The 15,835-nt window shown below is 35.1% G+C and overlaps 1 protein-coding gene across 1 annotated transcript in view; it reads right to left on the bottom strand.

Moving 5' to 3' along the window:
* The window catches only part of SLC9A3 (solute carrier family 9 member A3), a gene marked incomplete at both ends in the record, with an annotated part of 45,523 nt that overhangs the window by 13,102 nt on the left and 16,586 nt on the right, over positions 1–15,835 (bottom strand). The window contains 5 exons of the mRNA XM_084283118.1: positions 529–749; positions 1,351–1,528; positions 2,411–2,489; positions 5,409–5,569; positions 10,785–11,087. Of these exons, the coding sequence (XP_084139244.1) occupies positions 529–749; positions 1,351–1,528; positions 2,411–2,489; positions 5,409–5,569; positions 10,785–11,087 (942 nt within the window). The remainder of the gene's footprint in view (positions 1–528; positions 750–1,350; positions 1,529–2,410; positions 2,490–5,408; positions 5,570–10,784; positions 11,088–15,835) is intronic.

Below are 15,835 nucleotides of genomic sequence, written 5' to 3'. Positions count from 1 at the left end.
GCTTTTCACCAGTCACTGAGAATTGTTTCTTAAGCCAGAGAACGTTCTGTGTAATTGTATATGGTCTTACATCACTGTGTGTCTCAAACCTGAAGTCAACCATAAAAGTAGCTTAAGACAATCTCTTTGTCACCAAATTGAAGGAGCTGAAGAAAAGAGATGGACAGGACACAGGTTTTTTTTTTTTTGATAGGCTGTAAGTTATAGAACAAAGTCCATTTCATTGGAAGATTTTGCCAATGCTGTGTGCTGCATCAATAAAAGTTAGCCATTATGTGATTAATGTTAACCACTGGGTTCTCATGTCCTCACAAAAGTGAAATACTACTCTATTTCCAGCATATGATGTATATAATTACTGTAAAAAATCTACCTTCCTAACTTGACAACAACCATAATTCATCTGAAATGAATAGAATGTTTTAAAAGATATAAACCTAGAATTCGAAACACTTTTTTTTTTTTTTTTTTCAAAAGAATATATATCAACAACATAATGCAAGGCAAAGAAGAAGATCATTTCCTTACCAATGACTCTATATACTGAGATGAATACCAAAGTCAACAGTATAAAAGCTGTATTCCATGTCCAGATAGCAGGATTTACAGCTGAAATTCCTAGGAACATGAAGATAACCGTTTCTGCTCCACTGGCCAACATTTTCATGGTATACCTTACAGTTGTAGCAGATTGTTCAGATATGTTAGCCTTGACGTATTTCTGACAGCAAATGCCACAGAAAGTTATCCTGGAGGGGGAAGGGAGTGGGACAAAAAAAAAAAAATTGTTCAGAAAATACTTGTAACAATATTATTTCTATCTAGTCTGTCACATGGTGACAAAAACTCACCATTAATTTCTAAGGAAAAATACACTTGGAGGCTATTCTACTGTCTAATCTGGTTAAAAAGCACATCTCAAATATTCATCTTGAGGTGATCCCGAAAAGTCTGAAGACAGCATTTCTTTAGATCATAAAATACCTCAGTTTCTTCTGTTTTTCAGGATACCATGCTGTTTTACATGCAAAAGTTTAATTCTTGTTTACATTAGCTAGAAACTTAAATTATCTGTTTGCAGTATGAATTTCAAATATTGAATATACTCACTAGAACATCTACAATGACACAGGGGTACTCAAGCTAAAACAATGTTAAAAAAAAACAAAATAATTATGGTATTTGCAAACTATAATCTACTGCAGTGTGAGGACAGTAATATTTAGCATAAACTTTATAAGTGTTGCATTCTGTAGCCACCCTATATAATTTATGTCTTTCCTTTTAATGTTTATTGAAACTATATTCCCTTCTTAGCCCCTTCACAAACAACAATAAAAAGGGACTTACGCAAGGATAGCAGAAAGAGAAAGCATCTCTGCTGTGAGGTAGGACAGGTAGGAAATAATAAACACAAATCCAGGTTCAATGATTCTAACATGCTTGGTGAAGCGGCTGACCAATGAGAGCAGGAATGCAAACAAAATGCCAACCAGTGTCCCACCCAGGCTCACCACAAAGAATGACACTGAAATACAAAAAAAAAAAAATTATTAGAAAAAAATGTTTTGAAGTAGTCCTTCTATTGTAAGGCCAGCAAATCAGAAAATTTTGGAGAACACTTCAAAAATAATTTCTAAAATGCAACAAAATGAATTCTTTTGAGTACTCAGTAGGGGAACAGAGCACTCTCAGCATCCTGTAGGAAAAGAAAAAAAAAAAAAAAAAAGTTTATTTATTTATTTATTAGTTTCTGTTAAGCATCATCATTTTAGGCTTATTCAAAACCCACTGAATTTCTTTGAACAATTCTTTTCCCACTGTTCCATAAACAAATGCTTTTCAAAAAGCATGTTATGGAGTATGCCAAAGTCTCTGTTAGCACATTAATTCATAAGATAATGTAGTATCTTGTCATGCTTAGAACTGGAAAGAGTAACAAAAAATTTATGCAGCTAACATTGCTTTACAGCTACTGGCAAACATTAATTGATGGTAATTGCTATGATGAGGAGTAAGAAAGCATATATGCAAGCTCATCTTTCATAGAATGAAGAAAAGTTGTGGGCTGGAACTAAGGACATGTTATAAAATACAAAGAAAATATGAATATCTCTCAAGTCTGATGGTCTTAACAGCTGAATTCCACATCTGTTAATTCTCTTCAGAAGAAAACAAATCTGATTGAATTTCACAAATGTTCAGGAATATTCACTTATTTATTTTCTGAAAATATTCTTACATCTCTTCTTACATTCTCATCTTCTTCATATATGCCACAAGAACATGGGAATGCAAGTGGCAAGGGTAAGTGCTGAAAAAAAAACAGTTTCTGATAGCATAATAATATTTGGTTTAAAAGTCTTCATATGTACATCAGTGATATGATACAGAATTCAATTCTACACACCTATGCCTTTGACACATTCAATTCCCGTCACTTTCTCTGGTCCTAGTCGAACAAAAGTTTCAAACACATTATACAGCACCTGAAAAGAAAAGTAGACTGACTTAGTATTTGTGCCTGAATTAAGCCTATTAAAAACATCTCATTATGGGCCCCAACATTATGAATTCTGAAATTATGTAAGACTGAGGGAAATTTTGTGTGGAAAGAGATTTTGCAGATTTTTTTTAATTTTGCAAAATGGAAAAGATGCAGGGGAACAGAAAGAAATAAAAATCCCAACACAACATTTCTTATTTAAATAGAATTTGTATATTTTAGAAGTATTGTTACATCTATGTGCCTGTGGGTTTTCCAAGGCACTTCTCATTCTAAAATTCAAGTGTTTGGCAAAAGACTTTTTTTTTTTATTATTTATTGCCTGCATTAGATAAATAAGATAGTGAGATTATAACAATCATAGAATCACAGAATCATAGAATTGTTAAGGTTGGAAAAGACCTTTCAGTTTAACTGGTCCAACCATCACCCTACCACCAATATTATGTCCACTAAATTGTGACCCTAAGTACCACCTCCAACCTATCCTTAAAAACCCCCAGTGATGGTGACTCCACTGCTCCCCTGGGCAACCCATAACAATGCCTAACTACTCTTTCTGAGAAGACATTTCTCCTAATTTCCAACCTAAACCTCCCCAGCACAACTTTAGCCCATTCCTTCTATCACTAGTTATCTGCGAGAAGAAGCTGACCCCCAGCTCCCCACAGCTTCCTTTCAGGTGGTTGTAGAGAGCAATAAGGTCTCTCCTGAGCCTTCTCTTCTCCAGACTAAACAATCCCTCAGCTGCTCCTCACAAGACTTGTGCTCCAGGCCCTTCACCAGCTTTGTAGCCCTTCTCTGGGCATGTTCCAGGGCCTCAACATCCTTCTTGTAGAGAGATGCCCAAAGCTGAACACAGGACTCAAGAGGAGAGCAGAGAGAGTACAGGGGAACGATCACCTCCCTAGTCCTGCTGGCTACACTATTCCTGATCCAAGCCAGGATGCCATTGGTCTTGGCCACCTGGGCACACTGCTGGCTCATGTTCAGCCAAGCATCACCCAACACCCTCCAATTCCTTTTCCTCTGCACAGCTTTCCATTCACTCTGCCCCAAGCCTGTAGCGTTGCATGGGGTTGTTGTGACCAAAGTGCAGGACCGGCAGACCCGGCACTTGGTTCTGTTGAACCTGCTAGTGTCCTGAACAATTCAAAATCTGTCCTTGGGAAGTCCAAGGCAGCAGTTAACAAGATATTATTAATAAGATGTTAATAAGATACTGGACTGCAGTCAGTTTAACATACACAAAATATGTTGAAGATAAAAGAAATATGTTGAACATAAAAGAGAATAAACTATAATAATTCTATTAAAGCTTTTCAAAAATTGGTAGTGCTGAAAGTAAAGAAGTCATCCATTCCCTGCCTGAAGAAGTTTGTATGAGCATCATTCCTGACAGGTGCTTGTCTATCTTATTCTTAAAGACCTTCAGTGATAGAGTACTTTCTGTGGCTTTCTCACCGTTTGTTGTTGCAGCTAAACTCATTAATTCTTACCATATTTACCATTTCTTTCACATTTATTCATGCTTTTTTCTTCTGTGACAACTGTCTACAACATATTTAAGTTTAAAAAGTGTCACATGATCACTTTTTTCTATCTTCCAATATTCTCTTATTCAATGTAGACAATGCTAATTGTTTCAAACTTGCTCATAGGCTATGCTTTCTCTTGTTCTTGCTTACTGTTCTCTTCTGCAATCTTTTCAACAAGCAATCAAACATTTTTTATTATTTATAGTTATTGTTTTTATTCATTTCACAGTGGCAAAAACTCATTTCCTTCTGAAAACAAATGATGTTGATGTATCAGTTCATCAGGAGTTTATTTTAATATTTGTTTCTGGAAATACCTGCAAAGTGCTAATGACACTGATATCTAAAGGCAATTATTTTTTTTTCTGGAGGCCCCAAATGACATTTTCAAACTCTGGTTAATTGTCAGGCTGCTGTCAGTGATGTTGCAGCACCTGGGACGCAAAAAATTAAGTCACTGAGACTGGTGGACGTATAGTATCTTCCTCTGGAGATATACAGGAGAAAGGATAGGAGATGAAGCAAGAAGAGAGCTAAAGGTGTATAACAACTCAATTTTACATCAGCTTTCTGCCATCAGACTTACTAGATCCCCTGTCCACTAGGATTGTACTACAGAACCAGCTGCTATTTATTCTGAGAAAAAAATTACAAGAAAAGGTATTTCAATCAAAATAAAAACATGAGTAAAAATTTGGGATTGTTTTAAGTTTATTTTTCTTTTCTCTCTAAAAGGAAAAACAAACAAACAAACAAACAAACAAACAAAACAGAAACTAACATAACCAAAACAAAACAAACCTTAAACTTTCTGAAATGTCTCACCATTTCCCCCAAACTGTGTCTTTGTTATTAATCTGTTTGATAAACACCTGACTGGAGTAAAAGAGAAGAACCAGGCACAAGCACTTCTCCCAAATCCATATCTAAGGTATGCACATGATTAATGGACATAAAGAAAATAGGCAAAAGACTATTTATATTTTTAAAAAATCCCTAGAGATAATTTTGGTAAATCATGAAAGCCATACTTAAAACAGGAAAGGCAAAAAACCATACATACCTAAAATCTGGTTTTAAATTTTATTGTACTCATCTAACCCAAGAATGTGACTTAGAGGCTCCCAATGCTCTTATTATGAAGAACATTATGAAGGAATATTCTTATTATGTGGCTTACAGGCTCCAAACAGCTTTCACGTTTGAATATAAAATCTCTGCAATATCATAGTTGTAAGCAAGACAGAGAACAACATGAACTAGGCTAGACTAGCCCATGAATAGATACACACTTCAGAGTAAGAAACAAACAAACAAACAAATGCTGTAGTTAGGGTGATGTTGGGATATATTAATTTACTTACCACAGTTACAGCATCATTCAGAAGAGATTCTCCAAAAACAATGATGAATAGAACTTCATTGACATGGACTTCTTCAAACACTGCCAGAACTGCTACAGGATCCACAGCTGCAATTAAGCTGCCAAACAGGAGGAAGTCCAGCAGTCCACTCCCCAGGTTGCCTTCAAAAACAAAGTAAGCAAAGTATAAGCAGAGTCAGCTCTTCATTATCTGTAGTAATGAAGTAATGACAGACTGTTATATTACAGATAATGCAAAATCCTTGAAAATACTAAGGCACAGAGTGGTATAGACACTACTTAACACGTCCATCATGGTGTTACCTTGTGTTCTACAAGATTTGTTGGATCCAGAATTGTCTCATCTTGCTCAGAGTTGATTCTGGAACCAATACAGCCCTATTATGGCAAGGCACCTGAAATAAGTGTTTCCAGATCTACACTGATGTTGTATTTATGTGCCATATTTTTTATCTAACTTAAGTAAATTATCTTAGTATAACTGAGAACTGAAAAGGTGGCTAGAAGAATATACCAGTATTCCTGAAGTAAATCTTCTAAAATACTTCATGCCACTTCAGGCCAAATTTACTCTTGCTCGCTAAGTGACTGCTACACTAAGAAATACACTCAGTGCAATTAAGCAGCACTTCTGGCTTCCTTAGTCAAATGCACATGTATTGATAGCTGCAGTTGAACCAGCTTTTCCCAAATTATGATCCATGAAGCCATTATTAAATTGTGTACAAGTGGACCATAGAAATAGATGAATAACTAAAATGTATAATCTCAATATGTGTGTGTTTTAGCCTATGAGAAATTTCAAAAGGTGTTTTTTGACAATGATCTCAAAGGTTTTGGAACTGCAAGGATCTGGTGACAAAGGAATACAGTATTTATTATTTTTTTTAATCTTTAGTTATTAAGGTTAATTTGGTCAGCTATGGAAGCAGGCAATATATGCAAACAGAATGAGGCATGCATCACTATCACTTTAAAAGTAACCGGAAAGGGAAAGCCACAAAGACAGCTTTGCACAACTGCTTTTAGGTCTTGCAAAATTTACTGTCTTCACACAATCAAAGGTGAGATCTCAGTCCTTTTTATCTGAGGAACAGATTTCTTGAAGGGTAGAGAACAGGAAAAAATCTTCTGTGTTCATTAGTGGATGGAGGGAGAAACGAGGTTCACTAAGAGGTGATGAAGTCCAAAATTATATGAGAAAGAACAAAAAAGGAATATGTTCAGATTTCATTCATGTGAACACAGTACAGAGGCCCACAACTAAAGTTAATAGACAGTTGTATCATGCATGATTTATAAAGTGTGGGGATAAATTCATCTGATTAAATTATTTGGAAGAATGAGTCAGGCAATGAACAACCAATAGCCTTAGACAAAAGATTAGAATTGCCTGTAAAGTATTTCCAGAACAACATGGCCACGCCCTTAGTAGGAACTCTTACAAGATAGTTTTTCAGAATGTTTAGTCTTTGGAAAGTAATTGGAGGAGAAACTTGATTCCAAATATTTTTGTTACTAAATGCATAAGCGTATTTACTCAAGAGAAGGACATGGGAAGCCAGAGATAGGAATAGAGAACGCCCTGTGGTACACAATAATAGGCAATAATCCGGGGGAACTGCAGAAAAACATATTCTCTCAGGGACTGAAGGCACTGAAAAGAAAAACTCACAGTTTGCACAGACATATAACTACTCAGTATTTTCAAAAACAGAGATAGTTTTGTTCACGTTTGGACATATGGGGCTGAGAACGAGGAATGAATTTTTCCATTTTTTTTGTGTGTGAGAGGGTAGTTGAAGCAGTGAGATGAAATCTGTGCCAAAATTTCTGAGAACAGCCTTGAACCTAAACCTAAATAAGGATTCCATCAAGCATTGTCCTTTTCTGCCATGCTTAAGGAAGGACAAGCCCAATGACTATAACTATCAGGTATCAGGGTACAATAGAACATAAGCTTTTAAAATAAATTGGCTCACTGAGATTGCTTATCTTTTTTATACGTTACCAATTATAATCATTGGTACATTCTTTGAAGAGCTGCAAAGCTAGAAAGCAAATATTTATGGAGAAGTTGGGACACATCTATAACTCCTACAAAACAGTGTCATGAAGCATGGGGTTGCTAAATGAGACTTGTAATTAGATTAATAATAAAAGTTATCTACAAGTGATACGTGGCCATTTCTTCCTCCAGATCACTGGAGTCTGGAGCAACTAGCTGCCAACACTGACACCTGAGCAAGTTAAGTTTGCTGTGTCCAATTTAAGACTCCCACACATGCTCAGCACATTGCTGTGATGACCTAGATTGTACAGGGAAAAAGAATTCTAAGCATTAGTCTCAACCACAATTATTCCAGTTCTATAGTAATGCTGCATGTGTTAGTTTTACAGCAGATAGAGAAGTGCAATCAACCATAAGATTTAGTATTAGATTCTTCTTTGTATCCTGTGAAAGCAGACTAGTATGGCTGTTGATTAATAGTTAAGGTGTTGAACTTTTTATTTCACTTCTAAGGAAGAATTTCTTTGTTATCACCTTCTCTCTTTCTCTTCTGTAAATTATAGTGTCTGTAAGGAGGTAGAATGCAAACTAAGAGCTGTTTTTGTACTTGTTTATGTAAGAAATCTATGTAATTGAATTTGGATCAACCACTTTTGGTATTGATGGTCAGTAAAAGATTACATGCCAATTCATGGTAAAGTTGATAGTATTTTTTTTTCAGTACCTCTTAGTCTATAGTGGTTACACATTCCAACATATTAAAGATATTACTTTTAATATTATACACTCCAGTTATAGGAGAAGTGGTGTAGAAACAATATTTCTTAGAAAAGCAACCACAGCCTACTATGAACTCTCCTAAAAAATTAGTAACTCGGCATTCCCCTATCTTCATCATAGAAAAGTCTTGCTAAGAACAGCAAGACTTTTCACAAAGTGTGGTGCTCAGATCTTGCTGACGTCTTGGAGGCCAACACAAAACATTTAGTGGATTACTAAGTTTGTGTCATGGAGATATTTTGAAGACCTACTTACATTTGACAGAGAATGACACAGTTTAAATTAAGGACAGACTTTTTTATAACAGAAATTAGAAATCTAGTAGGTTATGGTGTACCTTGTTGGTAAGACATGTTGTGATAATATATCAATTAACACTTATTCTAAACTTTTGAATTTGTGAGGCATATCAGTTTATAGTCTACCTTGATTAACAACCTCTACATTTAATTTGTAGACCTTCATCTGTCTGACCTGTGGTGGGCACTGGATTCTCTGTTTAACTGTAAATTCAGATTTCTACTATTAAAACTAATTCTAATATTAGAACTATTAGCAAAAGTATTAGTACTACTTCTAGTATAGTTTCAGTTTTGTCATTGAAAGACTTGCATAATGATGAAGCACAATATGTAACCATCAAATACAGCTTATATATTTACTCCAGAATTGTTTAAGGACTGGGAAGAGAGCAAAGAGTTAAATGAGTTTTTCATTTCAAATACAATTTTCAGAGAAACACTTGACTTTTTTAATTCACACATCATACAGAGCTCAGTGTTTTTCCTTTCATGACTTTTATCAACTTTTTTTTTTTTAAAGTAATTATCATTCGTCTTTTCCATAACAGGATGTTAATAAAAATATGTTGGTGATGTTTTTTAATTGTTACATGAATCTGCCAAAACAGAAGCAGCTTCGATTTTAAAGAAAGAAATCCTTGCCAAATATCAAGCACTACTATGTGGAAAATTATGCCAGTATTTAATACTGTACCCTTTGCTTAATGTTGATGTTTATGTATATATATACACATATTATATTTACATAAAATATCTTTTCCATTTCCCATTGTCATTTTTATCATTCCTCCAAACCTGTATTTAACAATAAATGTGAAATTGTGGGTGCAAAATATTGCACCTACAGGCTGAAAATGCCTAAAAACAGCTTACCTACCCATAGACGTCAATAGTGTCTGCAGTCACCTTTGATTCTTCTAAAGAAAATTTATTAATTATAAAACATGACTCATCTTGAAGTAAGGTAAATGTCTAAAATGTATTGTAACTCTGTCATAGATGTTGATATAAAGTCTAGGGTTAAATAAGAGGAATCTCACATCACCAAATTTGTGGTCTAGTTCTTCCAGACAGAGATTTTTCAAATAAGGACAAGATATCCCAATTGTATGCTCAAAGACGCCAGCCCCAAATTTTGCTCCCTGTGCTTGATGCTAGGGGCAGTTTTTCAAGCTGGAAAGTGGGACAAAACTCTACTATTTTCTTCTATAATAATCCAATAATATCTTTGTTCTTCATGACTGAATGTTCTTCTCTGCAACATCTGCAATCTCTAACATTTAAGGCCCTGAGTCATTTTTACACAACTGTGGTTAGAGAGTAGCCCCATGATTGGTTGTTGAGCCTGTCAAACACACACCTTGACATCTTGGGGCTACTCTCTCAGTCTAGGATTTCGGAACTGGTTGCCAAGAACAGATGAGCAAAGTGCACAGGCACAGGAGCACTATACTTATGCTGCTCTTGGCAACACTCAACTGTACTCTGTAAGTACGTTCTGGAACTCATTGACCTAAGAGCATTTTGTCTTGGAAGGGCTCTTGAGCTTCTCCTGTACAGAAACTAAAAAACAAAGAAACCTTACATAGGATGCCTATTTCAAAACACATGCAAAACACATATGTTAGTTATTGCTGTTTGAAGTGGCAGTATGTAGCTAATGTGCATGTCACATCTGCTGAAGTGAATAAGAATTACGCTTCTGTGCCTCTTCTGGCCTCTCTATGCCCTTATATTCTGTAGTACAATTGAGACAGAATGTATCTTACATGCATCTTACTTGGCTCTGTAAGTCTTTGTTTCTAGCCTCAGAATACTAAACAGAGATGACATGCATACATATACATTCAGCAACCAGTGCTTCCTTAATATTAGATCTGAATGACAAAAGACATTTCAATTTCACAGTAACTTTGAAGGTTTCTACCACAGCAGAAAGAAACAAGCCCCTCAGGGTATATTTTTGTCTGGACACCCATTAGGAGGATGAATCCTGAGCTTGATCCTGAGAGTCTATGCTGACATTCAGAGCAGGGAAATGCAAGAGAGACAGGTTCAAGTCCCTTCAGTGATCATTTCAGAGAAGAAATCTCAGATTATTCTGAAATTTGGTAAAAAAAAAAAAAAAAAAAAGATTACAAATTGCTCCAGTTATAATTGGATTTTTCTTCTAAAAAGAGTTGATAAATTGCACGGTATCAACCTATTGTAACAGCTGGTATACATTAATATTCACAGTTGTACCTTAACAGATCAGACTTACCCATTATTCCTGTCAGATAGACACCGTAGAGGGATAAACCAGTTGTGGCAGCATTCCAGACTGTCCCAATGACAGCATACAAAAGGATGGAACCAAGATTTCCAAAGAACAACCTATTTGGCATAAAATATCCAGCATCCAGAACAATGGGGGGCAGCAGATAGAAGAAAAATACCTGAGGTGTAAGGGTAAAAGAGGCAATGTGGTCTGCTGCCAATACAATGCCACCAAGGATGATACCAAGAACAATCAGCAGAGCACTCTCTGGAACCACCCGAGTGACTTTGTGGGACAAGTGGAAAACTGCAATAAAAAGGGAAAACAGTGTGTCAGAACTGGAAAGAAGAAACAATTTGCATGAACAACTGTTACTAGCTGATAATTTTGATTTCACACAAACTTCCTGCTTTCATTGCTATTAGACCCCAAAGCATGCACGTAATACATGGGGTACAGCCAGTGTCAGAATCCAGAACCCATCTACCTGGAAAATAAAATAAAAAAGTTGGTTTTCAGATTTTGTCCAGCAGACATTTTTAATACATATTTCAACTTATGTGAAAACAGCATTCCACAACATTTATTTCCTCTGTGGGATTATCTTCTCCATTAAAGATCTGTTTAGGGAAAGATGATGCTCTTTGCAAAACAGTTAAGCAAGACTGAAAATAAATGGTAAAAGTGCTGGAAGTGTATGACTTTATGGTTTATTCCTATACCTAAAAACATACGTCTGATATCCCAATATCCATCTTTAAAAATGATCAATGTACTGTCAGATTTGTTGGGACTGGAAAGAGGAGGAAGCCAAAAGTAGAATTAGTTTAAAGACAACGCTTTTTAAATTTCTGAAGAATATGTAGCCTGCAACAGGAGCAGAATGGAGCTGATAACATGGGAGATCACTTTTGAACTTTTACCTCAAGATCTCCCTAGTAAGTAGGTTCAGTTAATTCAGAGACTTTGCTGAAATAACTGTGGTTTAGTGGTGCCTTATTCTGCAACAAACAATTTTTATAAACGGTGTCATAAAAACTATCTTACAGTAGTATGACAGATCTAGTAATAAAGGAGATGGACAGTATAAGGTATTTATTAAAGAAAAACATGTAATATTTTAATATGTAATATTTTATTTTATTTACATTTGTGCATGGTAAGATTATTAAACTAGCCAATAATTAGAGGCAGAGAAAAAAATAGAGTATAAATCTAAAAAGACAAAAAGATGACAAGGTTGAAACAGAAAGAATGTTTAAGGTGTTCAAAATGACAGAAACACAGGTAATTCGTGTTCTTCATATGATAACATGTTTCTTATAGGACATTTGTTAGGTATCAGGTAAAAGGAAAAAAATGTTGTTGTGACCCAGATGGTCTGAACCCTGGCACTTTGTGATATTCACCCAATAAATGAGAGTTTACTTATATGGCTTTCTGTCAAAGATATGTTTTTCAATTTAGGAGGAGAATTCCACCAAAGCCCACTAAGTTTCTCCTGGCTTAAGCATTGGCTTAGAACTGTGTTGAAGCATTTACAATGTTAACGCAAATTGGCTCAAATTAGTTTGGACAAGAAGCACTCATTAAGCTTTCCAGCGTCTTGAGGTATAGCAGAAAAATCTTTCCCATGCTTATGCAGAGGTCTTAGACCAGGTTAATTCAGTGAAAGACTGTTGTTTTCCCTCAGAGTCTCCTATCCAAGCATTTGTCCTAGTGAAACATTTGCTAGTTACTTTTCAGTGCTTTTTAAAGTCCCCATTCTTTAACTGTTTGTCTTCATCTTGGCTGCATCTACACAGACAATGTTAGAAGCAATGCCCATACTATAGTTGTACCAGAATAAGGTAGTTCCTCATACCTGTATAACTTCCATGTACTCATCAGAAAAGAAAACATGAAAGGAAAAACAACAGCAGCCTGTCTACACCAGCATTCCCACCAATATGAGCACTATTTTTTTAGTTTTCCAATGTGCTCATAGACAAGACTTGAAAACTAAACCATGTTAGAATGGAGGTGGAGAGTGGACTTAAGAATTAACAGCAATCACGCATGGAAGCAAGCAGTGTTCATTGAAGTTTGCTAACCCATGCCGATTTTTGGAATAAGCTGGGTCATGTAATCAACAGCTAAATAACACCCCACAGACACAAACACTGTGGTTTGACTTAGTTTTTTTTAAAAAAAAAAAAAAAAAAAGAAAAAGAAAAAAGAAAAAAGAAAGAAAAAAATCCAATCTAGCCACTATTCTGTATGTATAAATTGTAACATCTAACTTTTCAAATGTCTTTACTACTGGTTATTCTCGATTCCTTGAATTTCCAGTCAGTACCAATTCATTTATAGCCTCATGGAGTAGGGATTATATCCTTATCCCTGAAAATGAATGTCATTGAGCTAGTCTTACTAAACATAGTCTGTTTTCCTACTCCTACATTAGCAGATAAAATATAACTAAAAGAATATGAAGTTGAAATTCAGAATAAAACTATGAAGATATTTCAGAACAAGACATTGAGAAAAAGCCAGACATTGTTCAGCTAAAAAATAATTCGCCAGAATCCTCACCTTTACTATCAAGAACCAGTTTCTCTCAGTGAGTGCTGAGAAAATAACTATACTTTGCTTATAGCACTGTCTCCTCCTAGAAGATGTATGGTCCCATGAATCAGACACATCAATTGTCACATCCTTCTGTGCTCTCCTTAACACCAATCAGCTGATGAACTGTACAAGGTTTAAGTATTACCAGCAGTAAATTCTTCTTCTACTCTGTTAGTTGAGGAATGCAGGAATGCAGGCTCTGGAAAGTTATGTGGAAGTTATTGTATGAAACCAGGTTCTAGTATAGGCAAATACGAGAGAAAGAAAAAAAAAAAAAAAAAAAAAAAAAAAGTGCCTTCTCTTCTTTACATTTTGCCCAAGCAGATTCTGATCGTTAGACCATGCTTATTTTATAGTAAATGTCTAGCTAACTCTGCAGGCAAGTAGTATTCAGTCAGATTAGCAGAATCATAGTGTCTCTAAGTTAGAAACATGTAAAAGAAAAATAACACAATTGATGCAATTCAATGAAGTAGCTTAAGGCAAGGGTGCAACTAGAATTTAGATCATATTTGCATTTATTTTTCTTTGCTGGCTATGTGCATAAATTATATTCAATAAAGATTGTGCAAAGTTTGTTTTGTTTCTACTGTTCTGAAAGAAATCACAAACATCAGGAAGGATAACATGCAGTGCTGCTCAGATAAACTACTCTGTAAGGGACCTAGAGGTGAAATTAAGCCTATTTTCACTGCTGTTAAAACTGAAAAGTACATGAATATCTTTTAATGAGGCAAGCACAAGAGCAAAGAAACAAAGAAAAACTGCGTACAGTCCATGGTGTAAAAGAAGTATAAATCCACAGGACAGTCTTCTTATTTCCCAGAAATTTTAAAATTTATAATTTAGGATTAAACTACATTAGTCAAGGCACAGTATTTAATGAAAAAAAATAAATTAAACATATGCCTTTAATTCAGTATGTGCTAAACCTGGTTTGAAAATGGATTGGACTGACTAATGAGTAAACTGTGTTTAAATTCAAGCTGAACATCACTGAAGCAGAAGCTTTCTACAAAGGAACAATTGCATAGTATAAACTTCCTGGGGAAAAAAAATAAAAATAAAAAATTCCTGACACTTCCTTTGAGATCCATGAAAAGAAAGGGACTGTTTTAAATGTCTAATGAGAAAGACAAAACAAATTAACAGGCTGTGATTTGCTGTCTGGATCCAGTTTCTTTTCATAGAATCATAGAATCATTAAGGTTGGAAAAGACCTTCAAATCATCCGTTCCAACCATCACCCTACTACCAATGTCACCATACTTTAAGAAATAAGTTTATTTTTACCACCTGTTAAGAATTCAGTAACTTAAATTAAATCCCGCAGTAGAATTTATGAGATTCAGTGAACTACCTATTGCTTTCTAAGGTAGAAATTAGAAAAAGATTGCTTTGGAGAACGTGATTCAATGGAATAACCCTTTTCTTATACACTAAATGAAATGACTGGTATCTAATTTAGAAAGGAGTGGTTAAATATGAATTACAAATATAATAATAATAATAATAAACCATACAATTCATGCTCAAGTCACTTAATTTTTGTAGACCCACTAACAAATTTTTAAAGTAGTTTCTTCCCATATTTCTTTCCAAATTATCTCTAACAGACCTGTTCTTTTCCTGAATACTGTATTTTGTTTTTGGCGTTTTTTCCAGATGGAATGAATGACTGAAGATAGATTTATCACCTTCTGAAAGTATAGTGCTGCAAAAATAAAAGGCTGAAACTACCTGTTTAATACAATGTTAAATTTCTGGATTTATATGGCTGCTCCAACACTACCTCAGCTTCATTAGTATAAAGCCAAGGCCTTGAAGACATTGAGAAAAAGATTTCTGATAGTAACAGGGTCTCAGCCAAACACAAAATACACGTATACTGCATGCGAACACTAAGTACCATATAATTCAGAAAAATCAAGAAATTATTTATAATAATACTAGTAATTCTCTGCTTAAATGTTTATTTGTTTAAATGCATCTTTATATAAAATCCAAAGAATCACAGAAGAACTTAGATTATAAACAGATTTTAAGCCAATGTTTTCAGCCTCATGCTTTCTAAAGTTCCTGCTAAATTGTAGAAATCAATTTGCAAACACATGTCAGCACGTTACCACTAATACTGACAGGTCTACCAGCTATGCTTTTGCCAGTGGGTCAAATATACACTGCTATTGTGTTATTAGTGTATTTTTCAGTTTTGACTTTTTATTTTCACTTATATCAGATTATCATAGGAGATCATGACACAGGTGCCTCTAATTTGAGATCCAAGACTTGATTCTCTGCAGCTTGTGAGAACCCCTGCCATTGACTGAAGTAAGAGCAAACTGCTGCAACTTTTTTGTAATTTTTCTTTACATCTACTTTACAGAAATGCATTCAATAGGATCTCCAAGGCAGTAAATAATAAGGTTCCTGCAACAGCATCA

This window comes from Netta rufina (assembly GCF_964035555.1).
Source record: "Netta rufina genome assembly, chromosome: 2".
Classification (NCBI taxonomy): domain Eukaryota; kingdom Metazoa; phylum Chordata; class Aves; order Anseriformes; family Anatidae; genus Netta; species Netta rufina.
Note: the sequence above shows the minus strand (reverse complement) of the source record. Positions and strands in the feature narration are given on the sequence as shown.